A 15,637-nucleotide genomic window follows, 5' to 3' on the forward strand; every position below is an offset into this window, starting at 1 on the left:
TGAACGACAAGATTGTAGTGCAGACATCAAGGAAGCCAGGTAATCTGTCAGCATATTACAGTCAACATCAGTTATCTTACGCGGTATAGGCGTCCCCCACATATTCGGTGGTCTACCAAAGATCACCTCATAAGGGGATAGCCCTGTTCGAGAGTGTGCTACCATTCTCATGTAAAATAGCGCAACTGGCAAAGCTATTATCCAGTCCACACCTTTTTCCTGACATATTTTAGACAATCTGATTTTTAAAAGTTGATTATGTCGTTCCACGAGACCTGCTGCCTCGGGGTGTCGGACACAGTGGAATTTCCACTGATATCCCAACAAAAGTGAGACATGTTTCATTAATTCGGATGAGAAAGGCTGGCCGTTATCTGAATATACAACACGTGGTAAACCGTACCGTGGGAAGAATTCTCGAACTAGCTGCTTGGCAGTAGTCGGGGCAGTGTAATCTGATACGGGATACGCCTCTGTCCAACGGGAGAGAGCGCAGACAACTACGAGAACATATTTGAATCCTCGACAACGTTCCATCTGAATATAATCCATCTGGAGGACTTCAAAAGGATGGTCAGGAGGCTGAAATCCACCCTGCTCTACGGGAACACTCTTTCCTGGATTAAACTGACAACATATCATACAGGTACGAACTTTTTGTTTAGCTGCTGCTCGTAAATGTTTGTTGAACCAAATGTGCTGAATGCTGTCTAGCATAGCCTTCTCTCCTAAATGTGCTGGACTGTGAACTGTAGCTATAATGGCTTGAACCATGGAATCAGGGAGAAACCATACAGATTTCTCCTTCGTCATCCATCCTTGATCTGTCTGGATCCCTCCTAGTTCAGTCCACTTCTTTATTTCTTCTGCTGTGGCATGTGTCTGTATGTTAATTACGTCAAGTGCGGGATCCTTAATTGTCATACACTGTGTTGGTGTCTGAACTATTGGCTTTGTCATGTCTAATGTGCGATTCTGAGCAGTCTGTTTAGCTGTTCTGTCAGCTAAATCATTGCCTTGAGAAATGGTATCAGTAACCTTCGTGTGTGCTTTACATTTCATAATCGATATAGCAGTGGGTAGATGTATTGCGTCTAATAAAGCATGAATGAGGGGTCCGTGCTGAATGTGGGCACCATGGGAGGTTAAATAACCTCTCTCTCGCCACAGCACGCCGAAGTCGTGTACAACTCCGAATGCATAACGTGAGTCAGTGTATACATTAACTTTCTTATTTATGGCTTGAATACAGGCTTGTGTTATAGCAATAAGTTCTGCTGCTTGGGCGGACAAAGTATCTATACAATTTGTCTCAATAACTTCAGTGTCTGTTGTGACTGCATACGCGGCCACTAAATCTCCTGTACTTGTTCTCATGCACGATCCGTCTACATACAACGTCAGGTCTGGATCTAACAATGGAACGTCTGTCAAATCTTGTCTAGGTTTCGTCTTTATTTCAATGATTTCAACACAATCATGAGCTAGTGGGTCTGTTCCAATTACAGGTAATAGTGTAGCAGGATTCAATGTATTACACCGTCGGATCTCTATGTGTGGTTGAAACAATGTCAGTTCATAACCGGTAAGTCTTGCTATGGTCAAGTGTTGTGTTTGTGTTCGGTTCACAAGAACCTCTACTGCATGTGGTACTTGTACTGTCAATGGGTGTCCTAATACTATGGCATCGCTTTGTCTGATTGCTAAAGCTGTCGCTGCCACTGATTTCAGGCATGCAGGCAAAGCCTGAGCTACGGGATCTAATGTACTGGAAAAATAAGCACATGGCTTGCGTGATCCTGCTTGATCCTGAGTGAGTACTGACAAGGCAGTACCTTCGCGTTCTGTAACAAAGAGTGTAAAATGTTTGCTATAACATGGTGTTGCTAAAACAGGTGCTTGACATAAAGCTTCCTTTAGGCTTTCAAAAGCTTGTGTATGTTCCTGAGTCCAAGGGAGAACAGTCGATGTGGCTGCCTCCTGTGTGGTTAACTGAATGAGTGGTTTTGCTAGAAATGCGTACTGAGGGATCCACTGCCTACAATATGAAGTGAGGCCTATGAAAGCTCGCACCTCCTTCTGTGTCTGGGGTATTGACATGTTAGCAATTAACTGGATGCGATCTGGTGTAAGCTGCCTTCCCTCCTTGGACAGCGAGTGACCAAGATAAATAACTCGCTGGACACAGAATTGCAGCTTAGAAGGGGACACCTTGTGCCCCTTGTCGGCTAGGAAAAGTAAAACTGTCAGAGAAGCTTTTTCACATTCTGGCTCGCTTCTTGCGGTGATCAGCAGATCATCGACATATTGAAGCAGTGCAGTATTGACTGGCATGTGGATACTGTCAAGTTCTCGTTTCAGTGCTTGGCTGTAGATGCTGGGGCTTTCTGTGAATCCTTGGGGAGCGCGTGAGAATTTAAAGCTGCGCCCATTTAAACTGAATCCGAACAAGTATTGGCTTTCCGGATCTATTGGGACGCTGAAAAAGGCATTCTTGAGATCAATTACAGTAAAGAATGTTGCTTCGGAATCAATTGCTGTTAACAATGATGATATATCAGGGACCACAGGAAATTGTGGCACAATGCACTTGTTTAGTTCACGCAAATCAATGACCAATCGGTATACTGGCGGGGCAGTAGGATCAGTTCGTTTAAGAATCGGAATTATCGGTGAATTACATATATTTGAGTCTGTTTCTACAACTACTCCCTGGACAATCAGCTCATCAATGATTTTCAGCAAAGCCACTACAGCATCATGCGGTAACTTGTATTGTCGCATTCGTGGTAGTACCACTCCTGCTTTCAATGTAACTCGATAGGGTGTAATGTTCATGCAGCCAACATCCGTAGGGCCTTGTGCCCATAGATGTACTGGTAAAGTCTGTAGTCGGGGATCCATATCTCTAGACACATAGTGACCTTTAAAATCACGCAAAAACAACCTTACTCCTTCCGGAGAACAACATATTATGGCTCCTAGTGCTTTCAGAGTTTTAATTCCTAACAGATTTTCTGGGCATGATTTAGTAAGCAGTAAATCTGTAGTTCGTGTCAAAGGTCCTATCGTAAGTGGTAGAGGCTGTGATACTTCATTAACAATAGGTTTTCCCGAAAAACCAAGGGAAACATTTTGAGAGCCTGAGAGGGGTGCCCCTGGAACTTCGCTACGTTTTATGGTTGTTCGACTTGCCCCTGTATCGAGTAAGAATTTTCTATTTTGACCTAATAATTCACTATGTACATAAGGTCCTTCTTGATCTACAGGAATCTCGATAAGCGGTAAGTCAACTTCCCTCTCTAGGCTGGTTCATGCGTAACGCTGATACTCAGGGTATTCATACTGTGCAGTCTGATACATTTGTCGTGTTGTGGTTTGTGTGGCAGTAGCAGGCAACGGTGGTGCAGCTGGCACAAACTGTATGGGTTGCTGTGAGGCTGGCATGGACTGTTGCTGAACTGGCATGGACTGTCCATGCTGCATAGTTCCTTGTTCATTCTGATCTTGTCTAACTAATCGTGGTCTCTCTTTTGCAATACCTGTAGCTATATTACGTTTCAGGACTGGACAATCATGTACATAATGGCCTAGTTGTTTACAGTAATTGCAGGTTCCTTTTACAGGAACTGCGGAATCACCAGAATGTGTCACACCCCTTTTGTGACCATCTGCTGGTACTGTCTGAGAAACTAGCATTTTCATTTTTGTATCCTTCATGCGTCTATGCTCGTGTTCTTGTTCATCCCTAATTCTATTGTGATGATACTGTAACATTTGTAGCATTTGCGACGGAGTGTTACTTTGCCAGGTACTCTCGAATTTCAATATTCTATTCTTCACTGGGGGCAATGCATTTTCCACTAATTTTGTCACAAATAAATGTGGATATGAGTCACTACTTGCTTTTATACCACTATTTATACCAAAACATTTTTCAAATCGAGCATAATAATCGCTTGTGTCTTCATCTTGCTTTTGTTTACAGGCTGTGATTGCACCCCAATCTTCCTTTTTTGTAGTTAATAAACGTGGCAGTACCTGTACTAGTAAACCTGGTAACAGTTTGACTTTATCCCCGAGCCCTGAACCTGCAGTTCGGCCCCTTTCTTCCTCTGCTAATGCTGTCCAGTCTATCTTTTGGTCTCCTACTTCCCACTCTTTTTCTTTCAGTTTTTCATAAATGCCAGCAGGCAAAAGCACCTTTAATATCGTCATAATATCAGGAAAGGTGTACTCTCCCATCAGTAACATGTCTTTAATTTCTCGATGGAAACCCGCTGGGTCTTTGTCATGACTAGGTACTACTTTTTTCATTTCTAATAATTCCAATTTTGATATGGGTGTGTAAACAAATACACGGTGAAACTCATTGTCTTCGCCTTTTATTGGGTGCACTTCTCGTAGGGGATTTTGTCTATCCATATAGTACGGCGCTCTTTCTCTGCGGGGCAGCGAGAGAGAATCTGGATTTACAAAAAGGACATACTGTTTACGTGACACTAATATCTCTTTAATTAGCTTGTTACTAGAACCTCTCCATCTGTTTGTGAGTAGTTCCGTTAATATATCAGGTAAAGGACCAGGGTCAGCATGTTGGCTCTTATATAATATGAGGAGTTGCTGAATCATATAGATTCCAGCTAAGCGTTGTTCATCTGTACTGAGATTAAAAAAACGTGTGTGCTACGGTCTCATCACCGTATTTTTCAGGACTGTCAATCCAGTGAACGGCTGATCTGGCTAATTCTTGCTCATCCATGGAATCGAGGAGGTGGTAACCCCTTCGTTCTCGTAGTATCTTATCTGCGGCTTGAAACGAATGTTCAGGAGATTTCAGATTTATTGCAGGCGTCGGATACGTTCTGCTATTATTTGGACATACAGAGTGTATGGGATCAGAAAAACATCTAGTATTATCACAGGATCTTCCTCTGCCTACATAGGCTATGGTTTCTGACTGTCTTGCGGAATTCCCTGATTCGGACACTTCATCTTGCTCAAACTCGTCTGTTCCCAATCTTTCTTCATGAATACGCTCTATTTCTTTACGGATTTTTCGGCACATGGCTATTATACAATTTTGTTTATCGTGTCTCCCTTCCGATATATTCTGACTCCATCTTGTAAGAATAAGCATTGCATTCGGGTCTACCCCCGGACGATCTTGATTTCTGATCACACAGTTTATGAGGAAACGTAACAGTTCCCCCTGTATTTCTACTTTCTGGAATTCCATAGCTCTGTTAATACATCCTGGATCTCGTCCTGTTTGAACAAAATTATATATGTTATCCAGATGCGTAGTCATTCCTGGTAACCTTGCTAAATACTCTGCGGCTCGTCTGATACGTAATGATGCCAGGACCATTTCGTCCTCTTTACCGACCACGGGGTCATATCTACAATTAACAAGGAGTTCCTTAAGCGTACGTTCATTTACGAATTTTGGTGTACGTGAATGTGCTGACTCTTGAAAGACAAGTTTATTTATTCTGGGTGGTGTAAAAGTACTGCTAGCACCTCCCGTGGCCCTATCTGGGGCGTCGGGTGTGAATGGATTCGTTGAACGTGACACAGCAACTATGGGTGTCGATACCTCTGTAGAGTCGACTGCGGAGACAGATGCGGAAACAGATGTGCTTGCCGACGCTTGTGTCGGAACTTGCTGTTGCACGGGGACAGATACCTGATCCTGACGTTGAACTCCTCCGCCAGACGGTCTATGTGGTGTGGCGTTAGCATACTCGGGAGCTGCGTCATCTAGATATGAGGAAAAAAAAACATCTTCTGCGGTTCTGGGATGCCCTTTTGGATGTACCTTAATTGGAAATAATGGGGGTGGCAAGTCTTTTGGTATCTCTGGAGCAGCCTTAGGTAATCCTTCGGCTAGTAGGGGATACATACCATTCATAAGAGCATTTCTTTGTCTATTTACTTGTTCTGATTTCACTCGGATACCTTCCTCAATTAATAGATTTTCTTGAACTTTATTTGAACTTTCTTTACTCCTCTCTTCTTGTCTACGTGCTTTTTCTGTTCGTCTATGAGATTCTTTACGCCATAACTCAACAGCGTCTTTCTGTGACTGTCTGACCTTTCTTTTCCATAACTCTTCCTCCACTTTCATGATGCACTCTGCATCCCAGGTTCCCGCTATGGGCCACCTCTGACTTTCCGGTAATCCCTTGGTATAATCTACCCATAGATCAAGAAACAATATGGCATCTAAGCCATGTTTATGGTACATAAAATGCCCTGGAGTGTCCCTAGGAGGAATAGGAACTGCTTCTTCAAGCACCCCCTTTCTAGTAGTAATCTGTCTTAACTTTGAGAAGAGCGGCATATTGTCAACTGATCTGATACTTACTCTTGAACTTACTTAATACGAAAAACACAATAATGAACGGTGAACAATGAACAATCATTCATACCACAATATGCAAGACATTTCTGACTACTTTAAACATTAAACATTAAACATTTTAACAATGATCGACAATGATGACAGTCTGCCTAACTAATCACCACGCTGAATTCTTGACAATAACTGAATACTTCGGAATACTTGATATACTGCTAAACAGTACATATACACTGCTAAACAGTGCAGACCGGATTTGTGTACCCAAATCCGTCTTGACCGGCACAACCTATGTGCGCGTCAACACGCCTCCCCGGCGATGGTACTCACCGAGTAGCTCCTTGAAACGGAAGGCCTCAGAGAATGGACAGGACTCGATGACTGCGGACAGCGGACCCTCTAGACATCGGGATTCCGGAAAACCTGGTGGGCCTCTGTATACCTCGGATCTTGCTCTCTCAGCTAGGCTCTGGTCGGGATACTTCGCACTTCTCACCGCCTCGTCTGGGTTGATCGCAGCCTCAGTCGCCCCCGCTTGACCGGAGGGAGCTTACAGGAAATCCTGCTGGTACGCGTTTATGGTCCGTCCAGCTGTGGCAGGAGACCGGGCCTGCAACGCACCGCCGGCGCGTGAGATGAGAAAGTGTCCCTGTTCGGGCGCCATTATGTGGTAAATAAAATACCGGACTGAATTTCATACGGAATCTTAAAATAAAGTAAAATAGCTCAAAATAACAAGAGGCAGAATCCGTGGTATAAGAGGTTTTCTAAATGGGCTTTATTCCATTCAAAATGGCCGACTCGAGTCGCGGCCTTCAGGTTCCGTCACCACGAGGGTTCAGGAAGTGAAGTACAATAATTTATTGATAGACATGTATTTTTATAATAAGTGCATTACAATGAAACGAATGTAGAAGGCGTAACATTTGATAAGAAAAGTGACAAAACAGGTACGTAATCGAAACTAGGCGTAATAAGGAATAAAAGAAACATGATTGGTTAGGATTATCAGACATAGGTGGATCTATAAGATAATACTTGGCATAGATGCGCGCGCAGCAGCATGACGTGTAATTGACGTGCAACTAGGGGGTGAAGGGAACTTGACATTTAGCTCTACATGTGGAGACGAGAAGTCTGGGGGGTCACGTCAACCTAATCCCAAATCATATCTACCATCCTATGTTTGGAGAACTATGTTATCCACAAGGAAGGACTCTCGGACAGAATCTATTCTATACTAACTGTGTGTGCGTGTACAAGCGTCTAAGTGTCTATATGAGATGCGAGGGGCAGAAAACTTTCCATGGCAACAGGGCTATGAATCACTTGCAGGAGGACGGAAAGGCTGAGTCCTTTGCTTGTGAGCTAAAGGAAATGTTTACCTAAATCACTAGACAGGAATGCATCGGCTGAAGAGCAAAATAGATAATTCGAAGGTGAAATACATCTTCTTGGCAGGCATGCGAAAACTGGCCGAGGCAGGCACCGTTAGCTGCACAGGGAGTAGGACAAAGTTCATGGATACAGATGCGAGCTCAAGCTGAAGCTGTCAGAGACAGAGAGCAGGGAAAGGCTTTGAGGACAGAATCGGGCCTACTTGCCTGAACTGTAAAAATGTAGTAACTTAGCCATATAAAGTCGGTGGCCTTTCATACCTAGGAATCGAATATCCAGCCCATTGATGGCGGATCTGACAGAGAACATGTCGACGGTAGACACACATATGTTTGCGTCTTTAGAAACTGGAACTGGAGGGAACATACATGTACTTGTAACATGCATATAGAACCGTTGGGGTCCAAGATAGGGGACATAACTGATCAGGAAAATCCACATTTCCACACCTTTCTTCAGGATGGTGTTGCTCAATGCGTTCAGCGTCTGAGAGCGTGCTGCCTTTGGCCACTCATCGTGTAGCTTATCATCAGCTTTATCTCTTGTAGTTTGATCAGTTTTCACAGGCAACAGGGAAACTAGTGCTACGTGCCACAAATTAACTTACCCGGAAACATTGTAAGAATGCCATAAAGTTAGATGGAAAGCTAAAGTGCAAACTGCTTGCGCCCTGTATGCTGCATGGTGAAATTCATGCACCATTAGTGCACCATGTCCCTCATTTTCTTTTTAAACAAATGTTATTGCCTTTTACATGTCATATATCGTACCCACTTTCAGGGTGTCAATGTACAGAAAAAAAGGACACGACCAGGTAAATGCATCAGTTGTTGCCCCTGCTGGGTCCCATCCTCACTCGTTTGACTGTAACATTCACACCAGCGATCTGATATCGGTTCGGCATACATACTAGAAAATTCCTCCCTCGCCCCCTCCCAACAAGTAACTAGGCCTCCCCCTCCCACCCTGCACTGCTGTCTCCCCACTACTGTTATTGGGCTCAGTTAGTAAACTCTCTTGCGCTCGAGGTGTGTGAAATGGTGCTGCGCCGGGGCCCTCCGTCGCACCTCCATCCTCTCCTATGTGTGTCGATGCCATGTAATGTTCCCATCTCTCTAGTGCACCACGTCCCTCATGTAACAAATCCATCAACTTCACCCTCAACTGTGGCACCATCGATTTATCTGCTCTTCTGACAACACCATTTACCTTGGACAACTCTGACCTGCCAGCTTGTATTTATTCATGCTGCTCAATTTATCTGCCATTCTTGGCTAAGCACAAAGGATACATTTGTTTTATTTTTGTCAACTAATCAGCACATTGGACTTCCACAACCATTGGGCCGTATCAATTGCTTAACCTCAAATAGATTATCCGCTCGCCAAAATCATTTCATCCGTACCATTTTCAGCTTCAGTGGCTTGCATGATCAGTCTCCAGACCCGCTGCGTTACACCATAAAAGGAAAAGTATCAGTGACCCGATGCCCCACAGCATATGGTAGGAGCAGGCAATGAAGCCAGGCACCTCCATGTACAAAAATATTCGATGAATGCCACAACACTGTGAGGCGCATCCTGCTGCCTCGGCTCTTCCTGTCCATCTCTTACTCCAAGCGCTGTTCTCGTTTTAACAAAATGTTGACTTTATGCAGCTACATAGAGCTGTAACTATTATGCAAGTGCTACGCAAGTGTTCTTTCTTTAATCATTTACTCTATGAACACTGGTAAATCAACACCTTTTCTGAAATAAATATGTGGTGACAATTAACTTTTTATTTAAATATCTGTTTATAGTGAAATAACCTTGATAAGTTTCAACAATGGTATAGAAGAGATGTTTTTATGGCCAGTTACATATTGTGCATGCAAATTCCATTTTCTTTCAAGTAATTTTAACTTTCTTTACATTCAACAGAAAAAAGCCTTGAATGCACAAAATGTTTATGAATAAAGAAGAGAATGCTGTAAATATGCAAAGAGTAAATAAGCTCCAATCTTAATGAAAGCCTCCACATCCGAGACAGAGGACCCCAAGCATAAACTGACGGATCCTGGAAGAAGCAGTCCATGGCAATTCAGTGGATGTAAGAGTCTGAACTGTGCATCTCCACGCCACAAGATGAAGAAAAGAACTCTAGAGAATTAAGGCAAACAACAGCAAGTCCAATAACAGCATTTTATCATGGGATCTGTAGGATGTGGTTACAGCAATGCTTTGCTGTCCACAATTATAACAACCCACCGTTCAGTGCTGTAGGTGAACTGTAAACACTTTCTAGCTAAACGACATCAACCAGAGAAAAGCACAATGGAGTGGAGCCAGGCAACTGAAGGGTGCAGGAAAGACACGTTCTGCTATCTACAATACAAACTTTTTCCCAATTTACTGTGACCAGTAGGATTAATCTTTATCCACAAGCATGCCACACCATTATTGAATCTAAAGACACAATCGCCCACTAAGAAGGGTACTTAGTGATAATTGTACTTTATTGTTGAATCAGAAAGAAAATGTCTGAAATATCACACACTTGCAGGGAATGTGAGACTAACGCAAGTGCTTTATCAACCATGTTGGCCCATCCGGAAATGCAGTCATGGGATGAAGAAAAATATATACCTGACCCAAAGAAAGAAGAATCATACACTTGCAGCGAAAGCTTTAGTTTGTCATCACTACTAAAGTGCCGTCAGCAAATGCACACAAATGAAAAATCATTCAACTGCACTGAATGTGTGAAGAGCTTCATTCAATTATCAGGCCTACAAAGACATTTACAAAAACACACAAGGGAAAAATCTTACCATTGCAATGAATGTGGAAGTAGTTTTAGTGACTCCTCAAACCTAAGGATTCATCAGAGAATGCACACGGGGGAAAAACCATTCAAGTGCAATGAATGTGAGAAGAGTTTTAGTAAGTTGTCAACCCTTAAACAGCATCAGAGAACACACACCGGAGAAAAGCCATATCATTGCAATGAATGTGGAAGTAGTTTTAGTCAATCGTCAACATTAAGGAAACATCAGCGCATACACACAGGAGAAAAACCTTTCATATGCATTGAATGTTTGAAGAGCTTTAGTCAGTTATCACACCTACAAAGCCATCAACGAATACACACAGGGGAAAAACCATACCATTGCAATGAATGTGGTAGTAGTTTTACTGAATCGGCAAAACTCAGGATTCATCAGCGATCACACACACAGGAAAAACCATTTAAATGCACTGATTGTGGTTGTAGTTTTAGAGAATCCACAACATTAATAAATCATCAGCGAACACACACAGAGGAAAAACCATACCATTGCAATGAATGCAGAAGTCGTTTTAGGGATTCCTCAAAGCTAAAGATTCATCAGAGATCGCACACAGGGGAGAAGCCATTCAAGTGCAGTGAATGTGTGAAGTGCTTTAGTCAGTTATCACACCTACAAAGCCATCAGCGAACACACACAGGGGAAAAACCATACCATTGCAATGAATGTGGAAGTAGTTTTAGGGACTCCTCAAATCTCCGGATTCATCAGAGAACGCACACAGGAGAAAAGCCATACAAGTGCAATGAATGTGGGAAAAGTTTTAGTCAATCTGCACACCTAAAACAGCATCAGAGAACTCACACTGGGGAAAAACCATATCAGTGCAGTGAATGTGGAAGTAGTTTCGGTGACTTATCAACATTAAGATATCACCAGCGAACGCACACTGGGGAAAAGCCATTCAAATGCAGTGAATGTGAGAAGAGCTTTAGTCAATCATCACACCTAAAACAGCATGAGAGAACTCACACTGGGGAAAGACCATATCGGTGCGGTGAATGTGAAAGTAGTTTTAGTAAATCCTCTGCATTAATGAATCATCAGCAAACACATGGAGAGGAAAAGCCAAGTGCAGTCAATGTGAGAGGACCTTTTGTCGATTATCAAACCTACAAAGACATCAGTGAATACACACAGAGGAAAACCCACTCAAGTGCAGCCACTATTTGAAGAGCATTTGATGATTTTCACACCTACAAAGGCACCCGTGTATGCACACAGGAAAAACTATTCAAGTGCAGTGAATGTGTGAAGAGCTTTAGTTAGTCATCACTACTACATAAGCCTTCAGCAAACACACCCAAGGGAAAACATTCAAGTACATTGAACTAGGGAAGAGCTTTATTCTAATTATCACCCCTATAATCCTTTGAATACCACAAGCAAAAACTCACCGTAATGAAACACGCATAGAAGTAATCCTAGAGGTGCAGCAAATCCGCAAACATTGAAGTACATCAACATCCTGTCAGTGGACATACTCAGGAATGAAAAAGTGCAGTTCTTTTGAGATGAAAGAATTACTCAAAATAATAAAATTACAATTATATGGAATCTTCGAATACCAGATTATAAAAAGTAGGTGATAAAAGACTGGATTAGTAGGAAAGAAGAAAAAACAGATATTTGTTAAATTATAAAAGTGTCTGTTCTCAGAGATTGTTCATTTCTTCAAACCTAGGGAAAAAAATACAAAATATCAGCAAAACACACTGGGGGACCAGCACAATGTGAACTAAGAGAAAATAACCATTGTTTGTTTTTATTTATTTAGGTATAGTTAGAACGAAAAACATCCAAGTACACCTGATCATGCTGCCTGTAAAAGCAACAATGTGAACAATGCTTGGACTAAAAAGGGTAATTTGAAAGCTAGTTTAAGGGATTAGTGATCAAACCCATAAACCCAGCACACTAAAACCAATTTAACAAGCACATACTGGTGGAAATTCATAGCTGTTTCGGGTGTTAGGTCATTTTGCGGAACATTGATAGTTCTGCGGCAGCATCTAGAGAACAGTGTCCAAAAGCAGAAGTGAAAGTATGAAAATATGAGCTCTTACTCTCAGGCTTGATGCTTTCAATTAGGGTATGTTATGCCAACTGGATTTGCCAGACACGCTGACCACCCAGGAGGGAATCCAGGTCCCCAATTGAAGAAAACAGGCTCTGATGGGGAGGGGGAGTTCCTTTCAGTCCTGGGGGCGATGTGGGAGAAGACATATCTGGGAGTGAGGTGATGCGGGGAAGTGGTTGCGGAGTCGTCCAGTCGATCTGAGTTGCCTATTATGGGTATGGAAGTGAATGTGGTCCTTGAGCTACGCAAGGACTAAGATGTGGCGTGCCTTCGTAGGTGAATGTGGGGAGATTGAAAGTGCTGCACTTCTAGATGGGGAGTCAGTGAGGTGATGTGTGTCCGTGGATGGAGATTGAGTATGAGTGGCGCTGTGTTTTGAACCGCTTGACATTTGTTGGTGAGCTTGGTAGTTGTACCTACGTAGGGGGTGTTGCCGTAGTCTTGTCTACTGATGAAGAATGCTTGTCTGACACTCCGGCTGCAGTCTAGTGAGATCCATTTGAATATTTTTCTGAGCATCTTGACAGTGTGGAAGCATGTAGCTTCTACTGTGTTGTCTTGGCTGGCCATGGAGATTTTGCTACAGATTATGATACCCATTTCCTGGCATCGTGGTTGGGATGGATGTAGGGCCTCTGGTGCTGGGTTACCTGGCCAGGGTTCAGAGAGAGGTGTACGTGCCGGATAGTACCACTTCGTAATTGTAAGCATTTAGCGTGAGGGAGCTTCTTTTCATCCATTATGCTATGTTGGAAATGCACATGAGGATGGGTGATTGTGTGATCGATGTTTCTTCTGAGAGGGAGAGTATGAGTTTCATGTCATCTGCACATAAGACAACGATGAGGCAGTGGGACCATACGATGAAGGCCAGTGGAGCAATGTAGACATTGAAGAGGATGGGGCTCAATGAGGAACCCTGTGGCTGTGCCAGACATGTCTTCCCAGCCATGATGCGTTAGAAGCAATGATCATTTCCATCATCACATGCATCTTTTAATGCACGAGCCATAGTGGCTTTTCCCCAAAGGTGTACAACATCGAGCTGGATCATTGGGAGATTTGCTGGCCTACCACATTGTAAATGATTCACAATTAGTATTTTAAAAGTTGCTTTTTTACAGAGAATCATTCATCCAAATCTGCACTTGTGAAAGAACAGAACTGGTGCATGATAGCAAAATTATTGATAGGAGAAAGGGCTGTTGAAAAGTTTAGTTCTCATTCGGTTTCTGACAGCTTGACAGCTAGGGAGAAATTTAATCTTGAGCAGTAAAGAATTACAGCTCTAAAGAGCTAGAATCCAGAACTGTCGACTCCCTGCTAGACATTTCTGGATCCTTGGCACTGGAAAAGAAATCTGGATTCAGAAGAGAAGGAGCACAAACGATACGGAGTCTTGACACAAATGATATTCAGGTTTGTGTTTACATGCAAAAAGGAACCCTCATTGTATAATCTCTGCCAGTGTTTGAATGGACTTACAAGGTATGTGCTGCCTCGTGTGCAAGCAATAAACTTTGTTATGCAGTTGGGGCTTCCTCAGACCACAAATAAGATAGACCGCAGCATTCTAAATCATCTGAAATGCGCTTTTGTGTTGCTGCAGCCATCAAATACGCAGTGTTCTCGTAGCCTAGGCTTGCTTCGAGGAAGGACTTCACCAATATAATATGCAAATCAGAAGAAAGAAAGGGCACACCTCTACAGTAGCCGGAGATGGTAGAAACGAATGCCTTCCACTGAGTTCATTTTAACGAAGTGCTGAGTTCAGGAAGTTTTTCCTGCCATCGACAACCATTACAACCACCCAGCCAGTGAGGAATAAGACACATGACTGGTCTTCAGTACACCCATCCTTAAAAATAAGACACTACAGGGGTCTGTACCAGGGTCAAACTCACTTTACTTTATGTTAACAGGAACCATTTTTAAACTGAACTCTATATATTTAGGAATAAGTGGCTTGTACGGCCATTAGTGGCATAAAGCATTTGCATCCTGACACTTTTAAATCTCTGCTAATAAAGCACAACCAAACATCCGAGCACGGCCCATGAATGGAGATGAAAGAGCCTTTAAAAACACACTACAGAGACGTGTACCAGGATCAAACCCAACTTACATTCACATTAACATGAACTAAAATAGGATCCAGTAACAAGAAATCGTGATGCTATCCAATGTACACAATGATGATTAGATTTGACATATTAAGATGAAATCTATGTTTTTTAAAATGTAATAAAGCAAAATAACGTATTTTAATCCATGGTATTTCACTGCTGATTTTGTAGAAATAGATGGTAAATGAGATTTGTTCTCTAAACTATAAAGATAATTTGCGATGTCAGCAAGTAGCCTAGTTTATTTGGCAATAGATGGGTCAAATCTGGACAGCATGACAGCTTTAAGCAGGAGTCTGACACAAGTGATATTAGAGGGGACCATTCTCGCCAGTGTGCCTGCTTTCTGAATGAGAATAGATTCTTTGCTTAATATGGTACTAACTTTTCTCCTTCTGTGTTCATGAAGTGAGACGTGCTGCTAGTAATGCTGTCCACCTTCTACCTGGGATCCTATCTGTTTGTTGCTGACTGCGGCGTCACCTGGTATCCTATCGGTTTGCTACCAACTGCAGTGTTATACTGTCCACCTTCTACCCTGTTTGCTGCAGACTGTGTCGTCATAGTATCCACCTTCTACCTGGGATCCTATTTGTTTGCTATCGACTGCTGCATCATAGTTCCCACCTTCTAACTGGGATCCTATCTGTTTGCTGCTGACTGTGGCATCAGTGTCCACCTTCTGACTGGGATCCTATCTGTTTGCCACCATTGTTATGAGACACGGCTGCTTCAGAAAAAAGGGTATGAGGACTGTAGTGATGCCTTCTTGCAAGTAAAGATCTTTCACAAACATCTCCGGTGTTAACACGCATTGCTGAGAATATCAGCTCTCACTC

General features: G+C 42.7%; 1 protein-coding gene across 1 annotated transcript in view; it reads left to right on the top strand.

Annotated features, from left to right (window-relative positions):
* LOC146839112 (uncharacterized) overlaps positions 1–14,940 on the top strand; it is a 33,242-nt gene extending 18,302 nt beyond the window's left edge. Inside the window, exon 2 of the mRNA XM_085603118.1 lies at positions 9,685–14,940. Coding sequence (XP_085459244.1) covers positions 10,281–11,765 — 1,485 coding nt within the window. The 5' untranslated portion in view covers positions 9,685–10,280 and the 3' untranslated portion in view covers positions 11,766–14,940. The remainder of the gene's footprint in view (positions 1–9,684) is intronic.
* Positions 14,941–15,637: the final 697 nt, after the last annotated feature.

The sequence above is a fragment of the Triturus cristatus genome, chromosome 4_2 (genome assembly GCF_964204655.1).
Source record: "Triturus cristatus chromosome 4_2, aTriCri1.1, whole genome shotgun sequence".
NCBI lineage: Eukaryota > Metazoa > Chordata > Amphibia > Caudata > Salamandridae > Triturus > Triturus cristatus.